Below are 19723 nucleotides of genomic sequence, written 5' to 3' on the forward strand. Positions count from 1 at the left end.
CATTGACTACAGCTCACCATTCAACACCATTGTGCCCACAAAGCTCATCACTAAGCTAAGGACCCTGGGACTAAACACCTCCCTTTTCAACACCTTCCCCCTAAGGAGACTGAAAAGATTTGGCATGGGTCCCCAGATCCTTAAAGTTCTACAGCTGCACCATCGAGAGCATCGTGACCGGTTGCATCATCGCCTGGTATGGCAACTGCTTGGCATCTGACCGTAAGGCGCTACAGAGGGTAGAGCGTACGGCCCAGGTCATCACTGGTGCCTAACTTCCTACCATCCAGAACCGATATACTAGACGGTGTCAGACCAAGAACCAAAAAACTGTCAAAGACTTCAGTCACCCAAGTCATATGTTCTCTCTACTACCGCACGGCAAGCAGGTCCAGAGCGCGAACTCTAGGGCCAAAGGACTTGTAAGTAAGCATTTCACTATAAGGTGTTGTTGTATTTGGAGAATATTTTGAGAAAACCCGAAATTGCTCATCACCCATCGAACACTATCCCTACCATGAAGCATGGTGGCAGCATCTTGCTATGGAGATGCTTTTCAGCGGCAGGGACTGAGACACTGGTAAGAATAGAGGGAACAATGAATGGAGTCAAATCCTTGATGAGAACCTTTTTCAGAGTGCAATTGACCTTAGACTGGTGGCAAAGATTTACGTTCCAACAGCCAAAGTAATGCTGGAATGGCTTCAGAACAAGAATAGGAAAGTCCTTGAGTGGCCCAGCCAAAGCTAAGACCTGAATCCCTTTGAAAATCTGTGGAAAGACTTGAAGAATGCTGTTCACCTCCGCTCCCCATCTAACTCAACAGAGCTTGAGAAGATCTGCAAGGGAGAATGGGAGAAAATCCCCAAATCTAGATGTGCAAAGCTAATACAGACACACACGATGACTCAAAACTGTAACCGCTGCCAAAGTTGCTTCTACAAAGTATTGACTCAGGGGTGTGAATACGTATGTAAATGAGATTTCTGTATTTTATTTTCAATACATTTGAAAAAACATGTTTCCACTTTGCATTATGGGGTATTGTGTGTAGTTGAATTCAAGCTGTAACACATCCAAATGTGGAATAAGTCAAGGGGTAATACGTTCTGAAGACACTGTAAATGGATCTAACCTCACCCTAAGAGCAGTGATGCACAGTTACCTGCAGACTCTTCCACTATTAGCCTTCCTCAATCCAGAAAAAGGCTTTAGAACTCTGTCAATTAGACTGGGTGTGGGTTAGGCTAGGTTTAGATGGCCATGGCTGGGTCTGGCTGGGGGGTGGAGAGAGAAGGCTAATAGTGGAAGAGTCTGCCATTGTTAAGGTTATCTTGCAGGAGAAGCTGTACGGACTCAACATATAATCTAACAAGGAGTAGAGGACAGGGTAGGGGAGAAGGGGCTTAGGAGACTGGGCATGAAAATATATTGTTGTCATCCATCCTGGTCCTGCCAACCTCCTGCCAACAAGTTAATTTGATAATTAGATCCAGCCTCCCTTTCTTTTTCTAGAATGTCAAGTTTATTAATTAATAATTTTAAAATGTAGAATTGTATGTATTCACAATCAGATAAGGCCTAAACTTCCATTGTGCCATGAAACATAAAACACAAATGACCCGTTTGGAACAGTAGAAGTGGAAAAGGTTTTAATTCCAGTTAAATTGAGTTGAAAGGTTTTGTTCAAGTTCTCATCTGAAGATGTATGATGAAACAGTCAAATTAATTTGAGAAAAAGCTGTCGTCTTTAGTGCAGTGTTCATGTTATCTCGACCAGTTTGCTCCATACTGATTAATATCTTAGCAGTCATCGATAGATGGGCCCTGTTGTTCAAGGCCTCTGAGCAAGAGGTTGCTTTATCCAAGCAGGGCGGAAATGATTATAACCTATTTATTTTTCTAATAGATTTGACGACAATTAACTTATTTTGTACAGTCTGTGATTAACCAAAACGTGAGATCCATATGGACATTTTGAATCAGGTTTTATGGGTCCTGGTGGGCTGGTGATTTCCTAGCGAGCACCTTGGGAGTCATTTACCACTGGAACTCCTTCCCGAACAGACATTTTACTTAGATACTTCATTTTGCTGGGCAATTTCCAGTCAACCATGTATTTTTCTCCGTAGATGTTCATTCTCTTACAGACAAACAGGGGCAGTGTTCATAACGTCACCAATGTAATCAATGCAATCAAGAGACTCCACAACGTTTTAAATTGTCCAAAACATTTTTTTTTAACCTTTATTTAACTAGGCAAGTCAGTTAAGAATATATTCTTATTTTCAATGACGGCATAGGAACAGTGGGTTAACTGCCTTGTTCAGGGGCAGAACTACAGATTTTTACCTTGTCAGCTCGGGGATTTTATCTTGCAACCTTTCGGAGACAAGTCCAACGCTCTGACCACTAGGCTACCTGCCGCCCCAAAACATTTCAAGATAGGCCAGTTACACTCAGTCCATTGTAGAACTTTGTCCATTGTACACACATTTGAGCAATTGTGTTATTGTTGTGTACCACCTTTTCTCTGTCGTACTGGTTAGTCAGAAGGCCTGATAAGGATTGGATAGTTTTTTAACAGTTTGACTTTCATTTCCCCAGATGAAGAGATCCCTCTTTTTGGTACATTATGGTCTCAGTGACCTTGTGGGCAGTCAAAGAAAAACTTCCTGACATGAGGGACAAGAAATAGACAAGTGTAAACGGTGATGGGCTTACAGCTAGTCTTTTTGTGTTCATATTGGCTTGGCTACCTCACTTGATGAAAAGGCACTATGTAAAAAAAAATATTTTGCCCATCAGTATTTTGTGATTGTCTCCTGTTTCACCTTGTAATTATATGCCATCTTTCTTTGGCCATTACTGCTTTATAGCTTCATGTAGTGGCGTAGAATGTAACGATCACTCATGTATCATGTTGTAACACGCTGCATTACTGACTGTCATAAAAAGCATGATACTGTAGGATTGAAGTGTTTTCGGCTGCTCATTTATTGAGAAAGTAAAATGATTTATTCTATCATATCTCCATATGGACCTGACGATTCAGAATGGTGGACCCAGGCTGTGTTGTGAATTGTAGAGGCCTCAGCCCTGACCAGAAGCAACCCATACCCCCTAGGCACTTGTGGAGGTCTGAGAGGATTGGAAAGGTGTGAGCAATATGTAGTAGAGAACTGGAGAGTACTCAGTATATTAACTGGTCAAGGATGTGTATGTTACTTTTTAAATGTAATCCGTTGCTAGTTAACTGTCCAAAATTGTCATCAGTAACGTAACTATTGGATTACCCAGACGCAGTAACGTAATCTCATTACTTTGATATTTTTTTGATTTATTTTCCCCTTAAGAGGCATTAGAAGAAGACAAATAGAATCCATCAAACGCATTTGGTGTGTCATCATAGTGGACTCTATCTTATTGTCAGACTCGCTCAGGTGGAACAAACTTAAAACTTGCACCTTTTTTAAGTGGTGAATTGAATGTCATTGAGAAAACAGAAAGGTGTCATAATGTATCTTTTTCAGCAAACATCCTATCTGTAATCTGATTACAATATTTTTGCTGGTAACGTAACCGATGACAGTTTTTTTTTTTTTTACAGTGCCTTCAGAAAGTATTCACACCCCTTGACTTTTTCACTGTCACTGACCTACACATGATACCCCTTAATTGCAAAGTGAAATTCTGTTTTTCAAATTTTAATTAAATAAAAAATGTAAATGTCTCAAGTCAATAAGTATTCAACCCCTTTTAATGGCAAGTTTAATTAAGTTCAGGACCAAAAATGTGCTTAACAAGTCACATAATAAGTTGCAGGGACTCACTTTGTGTGCAATTACAGTGTTTAACATGATTTTTGAATGACTCATCTCTGTACCCCACACATCTGTAAGGTCACTCAGTCGAGCAGTGAATTTCAAACACAGATTCAACCACAAAGAACCAGGGAGTTTCTCCAATGCCTCGCAAATAAGGGCACCTATTGGTAGATGGAAAAAAAAAAAGCAGACATTGACTATCCCTTTGAGCATAGTGAAGTTATTAATTACACTTTCGATGGTGTATCAATACACCATCACCACTAAGATAAAGGAGTCCTTCTAACTCAGTTGCCAGAGGGGAAGGAAACTGCTCAGGGATTTCACCATGAGTCATGGTGACTTTAAAAGAGTTACATAGTTTAATGGCTGTGATAGGAGAAAACTGAGGCTGAATCAACAACATTGTAGTTACTTCACAATTCTAACCTAATTTACAGAGTGAAAAGAAGTAAGCCTGTACAGCATAAAAAATATTCAAAAACATGCATCCTGTTTGCAACAAGGCACTAAAGTAATACTGCAAAAAATGTGGCAAAGCAATTCACTTTTGTCCTGAATATAAGTACCACTCTCCATATTTCCAAGCATAGTGGTGGATACATCATGTTATGGGTATGCTTGTAATCACTTAAGGACTGGGGAGTTTTTCAGGATCAAAAAGAAACGGAATGGAGCTAACCGCAAGCAAAATCTTAAGGGAAAACCTGGTTCAGTCTGTTTTCCACCAGACACTGGGAGATTAATTCACCATAACGTAGAATACAAAGCCAAATGTACACTCGAGTTGCTTACCAAGAAGACAGTGAATGTTCCTGAGTGGCTGAATTAAAGTTTTGACTTAAATCTGCTTGAAAATCTATGGCAAGACCTGAAAATGGTTGTCTAGCAATGATCATCAACCAATTTGACAGAGCTTGAAGAATTTTAAAATTAATATTGGGCAAATGTTGCACAATCCAGGCATAGAAAGCGCTTAGATTTACCCAGAAATATACTTATCTAATCAATTGTAATCCCTCTTTGTAACACAACAAAATCTGGAATAAGTCAAGGGGTATGAATACTTTCTGAAGGCACTCTAACTGATTGCATGTAATCAGTTACTCCCCAACCCTGTGAATGGTGCATTGTAAAGACCTCTGCACACTACAAATGGGGTACAATTTGGGATGCAGGCTTGCAGTGTGGTTAAAGGAAGTCTCCAGGCTCTCCTCTGTCCTGCTGACTCTGATCCTGTATGTCAGCACAGGCCTCCCTTTTTGGAGAAGCACCCCATCTCTTCGGTATGGCATTACCTCCAGAGCTGCTGAAATTTACTAGGAGCTACACTGCTACAAGGAGTGACAGGGCTATTCAATTCTGGAGGGCCAAAACATTTCAGTTTTTTTCTTTCTACCTCGAAGCTAATTTCACTGAATTAGTCCCTTATTAGAAGGAGAGGATGAACATCAGAAGTGTTTCAGCCCTCCAGGATCGGAATTGAATACAAGCCCTGCGTGTAGCTTCTAATAAACAAAGAGTGTCGGGCTACACAATGGATAGTGAGACTCCTACTGCTCGGTGGTTCTGTGGGTCTGTCCAACTGATTTGTGGTTGGTTGAGAAAATGGGTGTGTGCCCATGTCATACAGACATTTGGCCTGGCTAAATAAAGTGCTGTGTCTGTCTTATTTGTTTCCCCACAGCTGTCACACAAGAGGATCATCATAGACATTTTGTTTCATTCAAGTCACCCTCCCTCCTTTAGGCATCCATTTAGTCGCTCTCTCTCTTCCTTATCCCTCCCATCTGTTACCATCGCCACTCTCTTGCTCTCTCTCGCTTGCTCTCTCTTTCATGCGCTCTCCATCCCTCTCTCTCTGTTTCACAGTCATTCGCATGATCATACCACACTGCCTGCTGAGTTATAACTTGAACAATTCTTTGTTAGTTTTCAATTGTACAATTTAATCTCCCCGTATATAAAAACCACGAAAGACTGCCGGAAAGGCTTGAACGCAAGATTGTCATTTTTATAACTCACACGGTGAAGAACTAGCCTGTAGCCTACTGCAGGGTTTCCCAGACCTTTTCAAATTCGGCACACAGAAATTAGAGGTCAAAAAGAATGGCACCGATTGGCTTATAGGTGGTGCTGTTATAAGAAGTTTCACTTAAATCATCATGTCCGCTGCCCTATTTGACCTACAGACTTGAACATTTGTATGTAGGTGTCTTTCCTCCTGCTGAACAAATTTGCTTGAAGGACCCATAAGGTTGACAGAATAGATGATTGATAAATAAGGAAATCTGATTGTATGTGTCCATGTCAATCCTTTTTAAATCCACTTCTCAATGGCCTATCAACTTGAAACGTGTTAGGGTCATCAGACATTACCATAATGAACCATGTTAAGTTTGGCATTGATATCTTAAAAAATAAGGACACTATTAACAATTCACGTTTTGACTGTAACGCTAATGCTTAAAGGTCCTGAACAGTGAAAATCATGTTTCTCATGAAATCGAATGATATTTGGATGACACCAGTTCAAAGTAGGGTAACTCAAGTATAACAAATTTCTGTAGCTGGTACATTGATAAAGTTTGATAATAAAGTTATGTGTTCCCTCCCCCTGTGTCAAACACTTGGATTCAGGGGACAGGCATTACCAAGGATTACACTAATGGTAGGGTCTTATCATATTTACTTATTTAAATATGTACCACCTTAAAACTGTCATCCCATGCTCCTACACCTTACTTTAGCTTTATTTACAAGCCGTAAGATAGCTACTAGGAGAACGTTGGACCAAAGTTATTGGTAACCATTCATCTGTGGTGTGACTGATAGCTAGCAAGCTACTTACCAGCATGCCGGCAAAAGCACTCTGTTGTGGCTGGGTATCATAGTGTAAATTTAACATTACACAATTTTCCGAAGAATGAAGACATCCGACAGCAGTGGCTGCTATTTATTTTGGTGGACAGGCTGCACCGAAAATTACAATCATGTTACGCGTCTGCAGTGCACATTCCGTGCCAAGTTGCTTTATTGGGGAGAACATTCGATGGGTCTTGTTGGGAAGCTAATCCGGAAGACGCCATCATTAACAGTGTATGTAAGTATCGGTGTTTGATGAGTCTGACACAGTAGCCAACAGTTTGGGGTAATCGGGGGGCTAAAGTTAGGTAATGCAACTGTGGCTGCTTTGTTCTGTAACACCTGATAGTCACTATATGGTTTTTGTTCTTCCATACCTAAGCCCCCTACATTGAGTCTGAGAACTTCCAGCACACAGCTGGAACGAAGGAATGTTATCCACAAAAGGAGATGTGGTGTGTATAGTATTTGTCATTTACCCCTGAAAATCATATTTTACCATTCCATTGTGTGGGTTGTTGTCTTACAGTTAATGTAGCTTGTGTCATTGGGGCTTATCATGATGATTCGGGGGTGGGGTGTAATTTTTTTCCCTTTCCATCTCCTTTTGTCTTTCCACTATTATCAAGCAGTAATGATACACATTTTAGAAAATGCAACCTTTATCTGCACAGCTTCCCAGGCAACCATCACAGCAGGGATGCTGTGATACAAAATCAACTTTAAGTCATAGTTATTCATTTAAAATCTGCATCAATTGAGCATTTCAGGCACAGAAACATTTCCAAATACAAACATTGAAAAGTTTCACAAAAGTGCACGACCAAAGTTCGCAAATTTCAAATTGAGTACTTCCAAAATACCAGAAAGCACATTGTAGAATAAGTAGATCACCTCCTCAACAAATGGATAGCATCATGACAAATAAAAGGAAAATCACTACCCATTAAACAAACATTTCCCTTTTCAGAAACATTACAGGCTGCGTAGACTGGCTCCTGGATCTCCTCTTCAACATGGTCACCCTTGATCCAGCGCCGTATGTGGGGAAGCTGTGCAAGCTGTCCATCCCAGTGTGAGAGGCCTGACAAAGAGCGGGCCATAGCTAGGCCATGCTTGATTGAAGCAGGTCCTCCTGTTCTCTCGCTGTCCTCCCCATGAATTTCTGTAGTTGGTTGCATTTCCTAAAGCCTAAGTAATTCACTGTTACGTGATACAGTATATCACATTCTGTTTCATTGTATTGTTTTTTTCAAGCGTTTGGATAGGAGATGAGTGTTACAAATTGTACGAATCAATGGGTCCTGCATACTGTAGTGTGGCTGGGTTTCTATATTAGGCTTATGGCTCAATTTATTTTATTTTATTATGTCAAATGGTGTCTCACCATTATTTCTCACCTTTATTTTTTCATAAGTGTTCATGTTGATCAATATTTTGGCTAAGCTGGCCTTTAGGAAATTATCAAATAAATGTCTGCTCAATGCATACAACTCTGAACATATTGTCATGTACAATGCAGAGGGAACCAATAAATTGTCCAGTACGCTGTTTGTATGCTGTTTTCACGTACCTTCCCTTATGTCTAAGCTTCTAAGGTGACTCAGACTTCATGTGAAGTATATCAGTGAACTGTATTCTGTAATTATACTGTACAAAAATATTAACGCAGCATGCTACAATTTCAACGATTTTAATGAATTACAGTTCATATAAGGAAATCAGTTCATTTAAATAAATAAATTAGACCCTAATCTATGGATTTCACATGACTGGGCAGCCATGGGTGGGCCTGGGAGGAGCCAGGCCGAGCCAATCAGGGGAGCCATGCCGAGCCACTGGGGAGCCAGGCAGAGCCAATCAGAATGAGTTTTTCCCCATAAAAGGGCTTTACAGAAGGAAATAGTCCTATTCATCAGCTGTCGGAGTGGCTGGTCTCAGACAATCCCGCAGGTGAAGAAGCTGGATGTGGAAGTCCTGGGCTGGTGTGGTTACATGTGGTCTGTGGTTGTTGAGGCCAGTTGGACGTACTGCCAAATTCTCTAAAACAACATTGGAGGCAGCTTATGGTAGAGAAATTAACATTACATTTTCTCGCAACAGCTCAACATTCCTGCAGTCAGCATGCCAAGTGCACGCTCCCTCAAAACTTGAGACATCTGTAGCATTGTGTTGTGTGACAAAACTGCACATTTTAGAGTGGCCTTTTTATTGTCCCCGGCACAAGGTGCACCTGTGTAACAATCGTGCTGTTTAATCAGTTTCTTGATATGCCACATCTGTCAGGTGGATGGATTATCTTGGCAAAGGAGAAATGCCCACTAACAGGGATGTACAACATGAGATAAATAAGCTTTTTGTGAATATAGAACATTTCTGGGATCTTTTGTTTAAGCTCATGAAACATGGAACCAACAATTTACATGTTGCATTTATATTTTTGTTCTGTATAGTTACAAACAATATAATTGCAATTGTGTATTGCTGCTGTTTGTCTGATATCCAACACACCAATTGTTGACCATGAGAGCATTTTGCAGAGAAAATGGGTTGAGGCTTCATATTTAGGCTCGGAATGACATTTGGTCCATTGTTTACCTTTTTACCTGGCAATGACCACAAGGGCATTTCAAAGAGCTGTCAGTCAAGGTGAGCTCATGAGTATAAGCTTCCCCCCACTCTGCATCCTCTCTCAGGTTTCTTGATAGTTTGAGATGAGAGAAGGTACAATTTCTTAAATTCTGAGTTTTTTGATAGCGTCAACATATTCTGGGTGATGTTTTGATCATTGAAAGGCAATTTTTACTTGGGAAATAGGATAACTGTGGGAACCCTTTTGAAAATAATCATAGAATATATTATTCTTATGGACTAAAAGTCAGACTCATTCCACATTTGGTCTTTGGACTCATCACAATAGTCCCTAAAGAGTGAGAAAAAAATGTTGATGCATTCAAAGGTGTCCACACTATACAGTTGAAGTCGGAAGTTTACACACACTTAGGTTGGAGTCATTTAAAACTTGTTTTTTAACCACTCCACAAATTTCTTGTTAACAAACTATAGTTTTGTCAAATCAGTTAGCACATGTACTTTGTGCGTGACACACATTTTTCCTACAATTGTTTACAGACGGATTATTTCACTTATAATTCAATGTATCACAATTCCAGTGGGTCAGAAGTTAACATACACTAATTTGACTGTGCCTTTAAACAGCTTGGAAAATTCCATAAAATGAGATCATGGCTTTAGAAGCTTCTGATAGGCTAATTTACATAATTTGAGTCAATTAGAGTTGTACCTGTGGATTTATTTCAAGGCCTATCTTCAAACTCAGTGCCTCTTTGCTTAACATCATGGGAAAATCAAAATAAATCATCCAAGTCTGGTTCATCCTTGGGAGCAATTTCCAAACACCTGAAGGTACCACGTTCATCTGTACAAACAATAGTACGCAAGTATAAACACCGTGGGACAACGCAGCTGTCATACTGCTCAGGAAGGAGACGCTTTCTGTCTCCTAGAGATGAACGTATTTTGGTGCGAAAAGTGCAAATCATTCCCAGAACAACAGCAAAGGACCTTGTGAAGATGCTGGAGGAAACAGGTACAAAAGTATTTGTATCCACAGTAAAAACGAATCCTATATCGACATAACCTGAAAGGCCGCTCAGCAAGGAAGAAGCCACTGCTCCAAAACCACCATAAAAAGAAGCCAGACTGTGCTTTGCAACTGCACATGGGGACAAAGATTGTACTTTTTGGAGAAATGTCCTTCTGGTCTGATGAAACAAAGATAGAACTGTTTGATGATAATGACCATCGTTATGTTTGGAGAAAAAAGGGGGAGGCTTGCAAGCTGAAGAACACCATCCCAACTGTGAAGCACGGAGTGGCAGCATCATGTTGTGGGGGTGCTTTGCTGCAGGACGGACTGGTGCACTTCACAAAATAGATGGCATCATGAGGAAAGAAAATGATGTGGATATATTGAAGCAACATCTCAAGACATCAGTCAGGAAGTTAAGGCTTGGTCGCAAATGGGTCTTCCAAATGGACAATGACCCCAAGAATACTTCCAAAGTTGTGATAAAATGGCTTAAGGACAACAAAGTCAAGGCATTGTAGTGGCCATCACAAAGCCCTGACCTCAATCCTATAGAAAATGTCTGGGCAGAACAGAATAAGCGTGTGCAAGCAAGGAGACCTTCAAACCTAATTCAGTTACACCAACTCTGTCAGGAGGAATGGGCCAAAATTCACCCAACTTATTGTGGTTAGCTTGTGGAAGGCTACCCAAAACGTTTGACCCAAGTTAAACAATTTAAAGACAATGCTACCAAATACTAATTGAGTGTATGTAAACTTCTGACCCACTGTGAATGTAATGAAAGAAATACAAACTGAAATAAATAATTCTCTCTACTATTATTCTGACATTTCACATTCTTAAAATAAAGTGGTGATCCTAACTGGCCTAAAACAGGGAATTATTATTAGGATTAAATGTCAAGAATTGTCAAGCTGAGTTTAAATGTATTTGGCTTAGGTGTATGTAAACTTCCAACTTCACCTGTACCAATGTAGCATGTTCTTAGCGTGGAACAGACACAACTACCGGTGCTTGCACATGCGCAGAACAAATACACAGATGGAACTAGATTTTAAGCTGTTTACATGTTCTAATCATTTGAAAGATTTCTCTGAAAATCAGGTTGTACCAAAAGCAACGTTCAGATACAGCATTGTTCACTATGAAAAAAACTACACTAAGTGTACATAACATAAGGAACACCTGCTCTTTCCATGACATAGACTGACCAGGTGAAAGCTATGATCTCTTATTGATGTCACGTGTATTTAAATCAGTGTAGATGAAGGAGAGGAGACAGGTTATAGGATGATTTTTAAGCCGTGAGACATGGATTGTGTATGTGTGTCATTCAGAGGGGTGAATGGGCAAGACAAAGATTGAAGTGCCTTGGAACAGATTATGGTAGTAGGTGCCAGGCGCACCGGGTTGAGTGTCAATAACTGCAACACTGCAGGGTTTTTCACGCTCAACAGTTTCCCGTCTGTTTCAAAAATGGTCCACCCACAAAGGACACCCAGCCAACTTGACACTACTGTGGGAAGCATTGGGGTCGATATGGGCCAGCATCCCTGTGGAATGCTTTCGACACCTTGTAGAGGACATGCCCTGACAAAGTGAGGCTGTTCTGAGGGCAAAAGGGGGTGCAAAACTCAATATTAGGAAGGTGTTCCTAATGCTTTGTACACTCCGTGTATAATTACCTCAAAAGAAATGCACATAGCAATTAGCATAAATAGCACAATTTACCTAACATGATAAAAGTTAGCATTGGCCCGCTAAAGATGCGGCTAATACAGCAGCTTCATTTGTCATCCACAAACGCATTCAATCAGTCTCAGGACGAGAACGATGAATTTTCAGCTTTTCTCTTCAGATATATTTCTAGCTTTATATCAGTTTTTTGACCTTCACGGACAATAGAAAATCTGTCATAAAAGTCTCTCTACAATGCTTACTCAACATTGCATTCATTGAGTTGTCAAAGGCAGGACCTAACTGATTTGCACACTTCTGCTACAAGGATATATACATGCAGCTAACTAAAACATAATGGAAGAGGAAAGTGGAAAGTGTAAGGGGGAAAAAGTAAGGAACTTGTCTGTCGGCTCTGCATGAAAGAAAATTGTGATAAATAAAAAAGTATACCAGTTTCATTTAAGGACCAGAAAATTGACAGCCGTGTTATATAGATTGCAAAACAGTTTTCCATGGCACATGGTTTATGAACTGATACGCAAAACGACGCCGGATTCAAAACTGAGAATATTTCAATTTAAATTATTATTATTGATTCAAATGTATTAAACTTCACTAAACTCTTAAAAGACGATCAAAAAGGAGATTAATAAAAATGCAATTGCTAGCTCCATACTGTTACTGTCTTTATACCTATGGACAAAAAAATATATAGAAAGGTGAGCATGACTATATTTCCTCACTGTGTGACACTGACCGCGGGGCGTTATGGGATTGTTTCCGAAATTAGAGCTGATTTTGAGAAAACCTCAAGCCCAATTTTCAAAACAACATTACAATATAAAAATGAATTTAAGACTTTGTAATTTGGGAATTTCTTGAGGTGCTCTTAGTTGCTATTACAGTGCATTTGGAAAGTATTCAGACCCCTTGACTTTTTCCACATTTTGTTAAGTTACAGCCTTCTTCTAAAGTTGATTAAATTGTTTTGTTTTTCCCTAATCAAACTACACACAATACCCCATAATGACAAAGCAAAAACTATATTTTTTGATTTTTGCAAATGTATTAAAAATAAATAACTGAAATATCACATTTGCATAAGTATTCAGACCCTTTACTCACTACGTGTTGAAGCACCTTTGGCAGCGATTACAGCTTTGAGCTTGGCACACCAGTATTTGGGGAGTTTCTCCCATTCTTCTCTGTAGATCCTCTCAAGCTCTATCAGGTTGGATGGGGAACGTCTCTGCATACTGTAGCCATTTTCAGAGACGTTCGATCAGGTTCAAGTCCGGGCTCTGGCTGGGCCACTCAAGGATATTCAGAGACTTGTCCCGAAGCTACTCCTGCGTTGCCTTGGCTGTGTGCTTAGGGTCGTTGTCCTGTTGAAAGGTGAACCTTCACCCCCAGTCTGAGGTCCTGAGCGCTTGGGAACCTTCAGTGCTGCAGAAATTCTATGGTCCCCTTCCCCAGATCTGTGCCTCGACAAAATCCTGTCTTGGAGCTTTACAGACAATTTCTTTGACCTCATGGCTTGGTTTTTGCATTGACATGCACTGTCAACTGTGGGACCTTATATAGACAGGTGTGTGCCTTTCTAACTTATGTCCTATTAATTGAATTTACCACAGATGGACTCCAATGAAGTTGTAGAAACAAAACTCAAGGATGATCAATCAAAACAGGATGCAACTGAGCCCAATTTTAGTCTCATAGCAAAGGGTTTAAATACTTAAAACATCTTTGTCATTATGTAGAATGATAAGGACATGTTTTATTTAATCAATTTTAGAATAAGGCTGTAACAAGGGGTCTGAATACTTTCCAAATGCACTGTATATGCTTTTCTCGCAATGAGAAATAGGTGCTACCTACACTGACTTTAACTGGGTCTCACTGTAGGCGAATTACAGACATCTGCCAGTGTAGCTAACCTTTGCCACAGTAGTATCACAGTGGTGCTTTACAATCGTCCATTTCACATACTGTATAGCTCTGCATTTCACCCTTTTCTCCTCCTCCGCTCCCCTCTCTGGAGTGCCCCTCCCTCTCCAGTTGCCTAAAACCGGAAGTCACGACTCACAAACCACCAAGTCATAAAATATTTGTCACTGCATGGTCTTTTTCCTCCCTCTATCCATCTCTCTCTCTTTCTCTGGGTCTCTCTTCCCTCTCTTTTTATCTGTACTGCCTGAGGCAGGATAGAGGGAAAAACGTGACACAGTATCTTCTGCTGCACTAGCCGGCCGTCTATGAGTCATACAACTCTATTTGGAGCAGAGCAGAACCACAGAGCCAGTTTGATGCAGCTCAGAGAGAGACTGTACAGGATGTTAACTATGTATGACACTTTCAGCGGGATGTGTTAGTTCCCTGCCTTCGACAGTGGAGTTGCAGTGGATTGCCTTCATCCACTCTTGCCTGGACAGTTAACGAGCGGTGCACATGATTTAGCCCCTGGAGGCTTCGTTAGTATTCTGATGATATTGTCTCTCCTTGTCATTTCAGTTTCTCATAATAGACAGTCAGACTCAGAGATCATGTTAGGAATATTACACCTCCCATAAAGAGAGAACCATACCCATCTGAACAGCTCCTCCACTCATATTTAGGCCTACTACTAATGTTATCTGTAAGACCCCATCGACACTGCACCCCACCCTCTCTCCTGCACCTCTGCCAAGCCAAAGCTACCCAGGCACTTTCTTTTTGTGACAGATGAACAGCAACACAAACATTAGTAAGATATATGGGGCACAGGGCAGACTATGGGGCACTGGTCTGGGCTGGTTCAAGGAGCTGGCCGGGGAGGGACAATGATAAAAACAAGTAAAGGTTATAATCTCCACCATGGACTGATTAAACCAGACTGAACGCTGCCCTCACCATTCATTCAGTCTGGTGTTATCTGGGCCAGGCATCAGTGCCAGGTTCCATCCAGAGCCATCAGTAAAGCCTCACGGCCTCTATCGATTCGTGATGCTTCCATTTGGAAGCCTGCATGCTCCCTGTTTTTTTTAAATAAGATTGTCCATTTCTTACATTTTCTGTGATCAAATGTAAAAAATAAAATAAAAAGTCTCACTCTCATCTCCCCTTGCTGTGATCCTTGTGCATTTTCTCTGATCATTCATTTCACCAGAGAGAAGTGAGTTTGAGTAGATAATGAATGTTTTATTTTTTATACAGACATTCATTTTGTAGTACCCAGGCCCAATCGCATGCTCCTTTTAATGAGTTGTTTTCTCTGGGCTGTACCATTTCACATCTTACAGTAATCCTCTCTCCCCTGCCTGTCCTGTATGTTCATGCCCCAGAGTGACTCAGTGAGTAGTGAGTGTGATGAGGCAATTATTATGAGGTATTATTGTGCCTAAGTGGTCACTAGGCAACAACTCTGTGCTGTGTCTTTCCAAAATAGAGATCTTCTAGATGTTGTCGTCTCTAGTGAATGCTCACAGCATAACAACAACCAAACCGCTTTTCGCTGGCCAACAAGTGTCTGGTACACAACTTCAGTTTCAAGTTTTTGTCACATGGTGAAATGACTTTCTTGCTTGCTCTTTCGCAACAGTGCAGTAATCAATATCAGTAGTACTATACAAAATAAATAAAGCAAAGTAGAACAAAAACACACGAGAAATAGAAATAAGAACAAAAAGTAAGCTACTGTATATACAGGGTCAGTTCCAGAGTCAGTGCCAATACCATATTTACAATGTGTAGGGAGGGATACTGGAGTTGGAGGGTTAGATATGTATATGGTTAAGGTGACTAGATATCAGGCTATATGATAAACAGAGTAGCAGTGTGTGTCCATAGTCAGTGCAAAAATACATTTGAAGGGTCAATGCAAATAGTCTGTGTAACCATTTTGTTAGCTATTTAGCAGTCTTCTGCCTTGCTTCAGTACCGTTTGCTGTGCGGAAGCAGAGAGAACAGTCTATGGCTTGGGTAATTCGAGTCTAGAACAATTGCCTTCCTTTTATTTAACATTTAACATTTTTTTATTTAACCTTTATTTAACTTGGCAAGTCAGTTAAAGAACAAATGGCGGCCTACTCACCTTTCACACTGCCTGATATAGAGGTCCTGTATGGCAGGGAGCTCAGCCCCTGTGATGTACTGGGCTGTCTGCACCATCCTCTTGGAGGTGCAGTTGTCATACCAGTTGTCATACCAGTGATGCAGCCAGTCAAGATGCTCTCAATGGTGAAACTGTAGAACATTTTGAGGATTTGAGGGCCCATGCAAAGTATTTTCAACCTCCTCAGGGGAAAGACGCGCTATCACACCTTCTTCACGGTGTAGATGGGGGAGTGTTCCACACTGCCAGGTCACTGACCACCCCCCTGTAGTAGGCTGTCTCATTGTCGCCGGTGATCAGGCCTATCGGCGTCGTGTTGTCAGCATACTTGACGGTGTTGGAGTCATGCGTGGCCACACAGTCGTGTTGAACAAGTGAGTACAGGAAGGGACTAAGCACACACCCCTGTGGGGCCCCCATGTTGACAGCCATGGTGATGAGTAAAGTAAAGATTGATGCCAGGAGACATGAGTGGAAGAGAAAAATTAAAGTAGGCCTTTCTACTCCGAGAGAGAAGTATAGGTTAGAGATGTTCTTCAATTCACCAGGCATACACACACAGAGTAATTATACATTATGCATTACAGACCTTTGTCATGGCACCAGCGAACAAGACTAGAGCTAAGTTCCAGGCAGAGGAAAATGATTTAGATATTATTTCATCCCGTTTAGACTTCACAGTAAAACATCAATTACAGCTAAGATGTTTCTCATCTGTTGCCACGCACCAGTCTAATGACAAGACGAACATGGGCATAATTTGTCTCTGTCAATATTACACTAAACAAAAATGTAAACGCAACACGGAACATTTTCAAAGATTTTACTGAGTTACAGTTCACATAAGGAAATTGAAATAAATTAGGCCCTAATCTATGGATTTCACATGACTGGGCAGGGGTGCAGCCATGGCGAGCCAGGCCCAGGCAATGAGAAATAACTTTTCCCCACAAAAGAGCTTTATTGACAGAAATGCTCCTCAAACGATGTTTGAGGCGGCTTATGGCAGAAAATGAACATTAAATTCTCTGGCAATAGCTCTGATGGAAATTCCTGCAATCAGCATGCCACTCCCTCAAAACTTGAGACATCTGTGACATTGTTGTGTGACAAAACTGCACATTTTAGAGTGGCCTTTTATTGTCCCCAGCACAAGGTGCACCTATGCAATGATCATGCTGTTTAATCAACTTCTTGATATGCCACACCAGTCAGGTGGATGGATTATTTTGGCAAAGGAGAAATGCTCACTAACAGGGATGTAAACACATTTGTGCGCAAAATTTGAGAGAAATAAGCTTTTTGCGCTTATGGAAAATGTCTGGGATCTTTTATTTCAGCTCATGAAACATGGGATCAACACATTACATGTTGCATTTATATTTTTGTTCAGTATAAATCATTTTCAGTAAAGTGCAATAAAATGTTGAAAGAAGTTTGAACACAGTGATCATTATGTTTGTTTGGCTGCATCTCGTTAATTGGCTTCCTGTTTTAGACGACTTGAGGCATCATTTAGACTAGAGATTGCCATCATCAGTTCCCTCTATTTAGTATTTATCTGTCTCCCTCCCTCCACTTGTTTGGGTTTTAAGCAGCTAAGATAAATGTGCTACTTCTGAGAGAGATGAAACGTGTTCTATTCTGTGATGGGAACCAATTATCTTAATGCATGGGTCTTCTCTATCCCTGTGTCCCAAATGGCACCCTATTGCCTACATAGTGCACTTGTTTTGACCAGGCCTGGAGTCTGGGCTGAGGGACTAATAAAATGGGCATGTATCTGGAATGTTAGATGGTTTGAGAGCCATCACAAACACAGTACCGTCAACCATGTACACACACACACACACACAGTACATAGTACACAACCTCCCTGCCCGCCTGCCTGTCGGCCTGTTCACTCAGGCTCAAAGAACAGCCAACCTGCTCTGCTCTCTCACATAGATCCTTTTATGCCATTAGTGCTAATGGGGACTGCCACAAAGCACATTTGTGAATGGATTCAAGAAGCTGGACATTTGGCGTTAGTTCCTACTTCACAGGTAGGGTAATAAATGTTTTTTTTGTCTTTCTTTTTAAAATAAATGCCTTCTTGAACGTGAACTTTCATGTGCCTTAATAACAAACCTGTATGTGATCTGTAAATATGAACACAAATGTTAAATGACGAGCCATGTTGGTTAAGCCACAGAAAAAGTCGGCAACCTTCCTACTAGCCATGATTGGAGAAAGTAGTTATATTTCTATACGGTTTACCAAAACAGATCACAACCACTAGCAGCGCAAGCACCTGGAGAACAAGCCAATCAGATTCCAACAACACTGACCAGGAGAACTAAAGGTCTTTTCACACTACTAGGTACACATTTAAGAGACCACGAACAGGTGTGATAATCAGCAGGATAGTGTTGATTCTCCATTGGACCATGTACTCTGGTTTGATGTGTGATGGCTGCATTGCAAGTTTTACAGAGAACAGTGGGATTAATAGGAAGATAATGAAGTGGATATACTGTAAAAACTGCAAGATTTTAACTTTGTGACGTTTGTGTCGCTGATATCCAACATCCTTATGGCAATGTTGATTAAGTGTTGTGGTTCATGTTGTCTTAACGTTGCGTTGACGTTTGTGTCCCCTCCAGGTGCCGTTCCCAGCTCTGCAGGGGGAAGGGGTGGAGTATCTAGGCCGAGCCAATGACACCATCATCGCCATCTCCAACTACAGGCTCCACATCAAGTTTAAGGACTCCATTATAAATGTAAGACATAATGAACACATGCGTATTTTACTGGTATTGATCCACGGACCGGTTTGGGTTTTTATTTTACCTTCTATATCGGTATTTAAATATTTGGTTTGTACAATGTGATACTTTGTGTGTAACTTCCATTTTTATAGTTTACTTCACTATTTGAGTCATCGCTCTCTCTTAACATGCTGCTTTCCACACAGACATAGCCCCGCCCCCTGTCACTCAAGGTGGGCATTTGTTGTTCCTCGACCACGAGAAACGTGCCTTCAGTCTGTATGGTCAATGCAACACATGGATCGTTGATGACAATGATGCTGTTTTCACTTAATATAAATCCAGTAGTGTTTTATAATTACACTATTAGTTTGTGTTTCTTACATCTGCAACCAGCTAGTTTGTATTTTCTTAGCAAGTTGGGCCTAAATCGTGTTAGCTGCTAATGCTAATCACTAGTTAGCTGGCTAGCTAGCTAGCTAGCTAATGTACTGAGTCAGAACAAACATACAGTACCAGTCAAACGTTTGAACACAGCTACTCATTCAAGGGTTTTTCTTTATTTTTACTATTTCCTATGTTGTAGAATAATAGTGAAGACATCAAAACTATGAAATAACACATATGGAATCATGTAGTAACCAAAAAACTGTTAAACAAATCCAAATATATTTTATATTTGAGATTCTTCAAAGTAGGCAACCTTTGCCTTGATGAAAGAATTGCACACTCTTGGCATTCTCTAAACCAGCTTCACCTAGAATGCTTTCCCAACAGTCTTGAAGGAGTTCCCACATATGCTGAGTACTTGTTGGCTGCTTTTCCTTCACTGTGCAGTCCGACTTATCCCAAACCATCTCAATTGGATTGAGGTCGGGTGATTGTGGAGATCAGGTCA

At 40.7% G+C, this 19723-nt stretch overlaps 1 protein-coding gene across 20 annotated transcripts in view; it reads left to right on the plus strand.

Moving 5' to 3' along the window:
* LOC110537841 (phosphatidylinositol-3,5-bisphosphate 3-phosphatase MTMR4) overlaps positions 1 to 19723 on the plus strand; it is a 168589-nt gene that overhangs the window by 112474 nt on the left and 36392 nt on the right. For 17 of the 20 annotated variants that reach the window (XM_090192846.1, XM_090192849.1, XM_090192856.1 and 14 more), the window contains one exon: positions 18721 to 18837. The exons of the other annotated variants lie outside the window; for them this stretch is intronic. In XM_090192846.1, the coding sequence (XP_090048972.1) occupies positions 18721 to 18837 (117 nt within the window). The remainder of the gene's footprint in view (positions 1 to 18720; positions 18838 to 19723) is intronic. 20 annotated transcript variants of the gene reach the window in all.

The sequence above is a fragment of the Oncorhynchus mykiss genome, chromosome 12, assembly GCF_057628025.1.
Source record: "Oncorhynchus mykiss isolate SJ-2025 chromosome 12, ASM5762802v1, whole genome shotgun sequence".
Classification (NCBI taxonomy): Eukaryota; Metazoa; Chordata; class Actinopteri; order Salmoniformes; family Salmonidae; genus Oncorhynchus; species Oncorhynchus mykiss.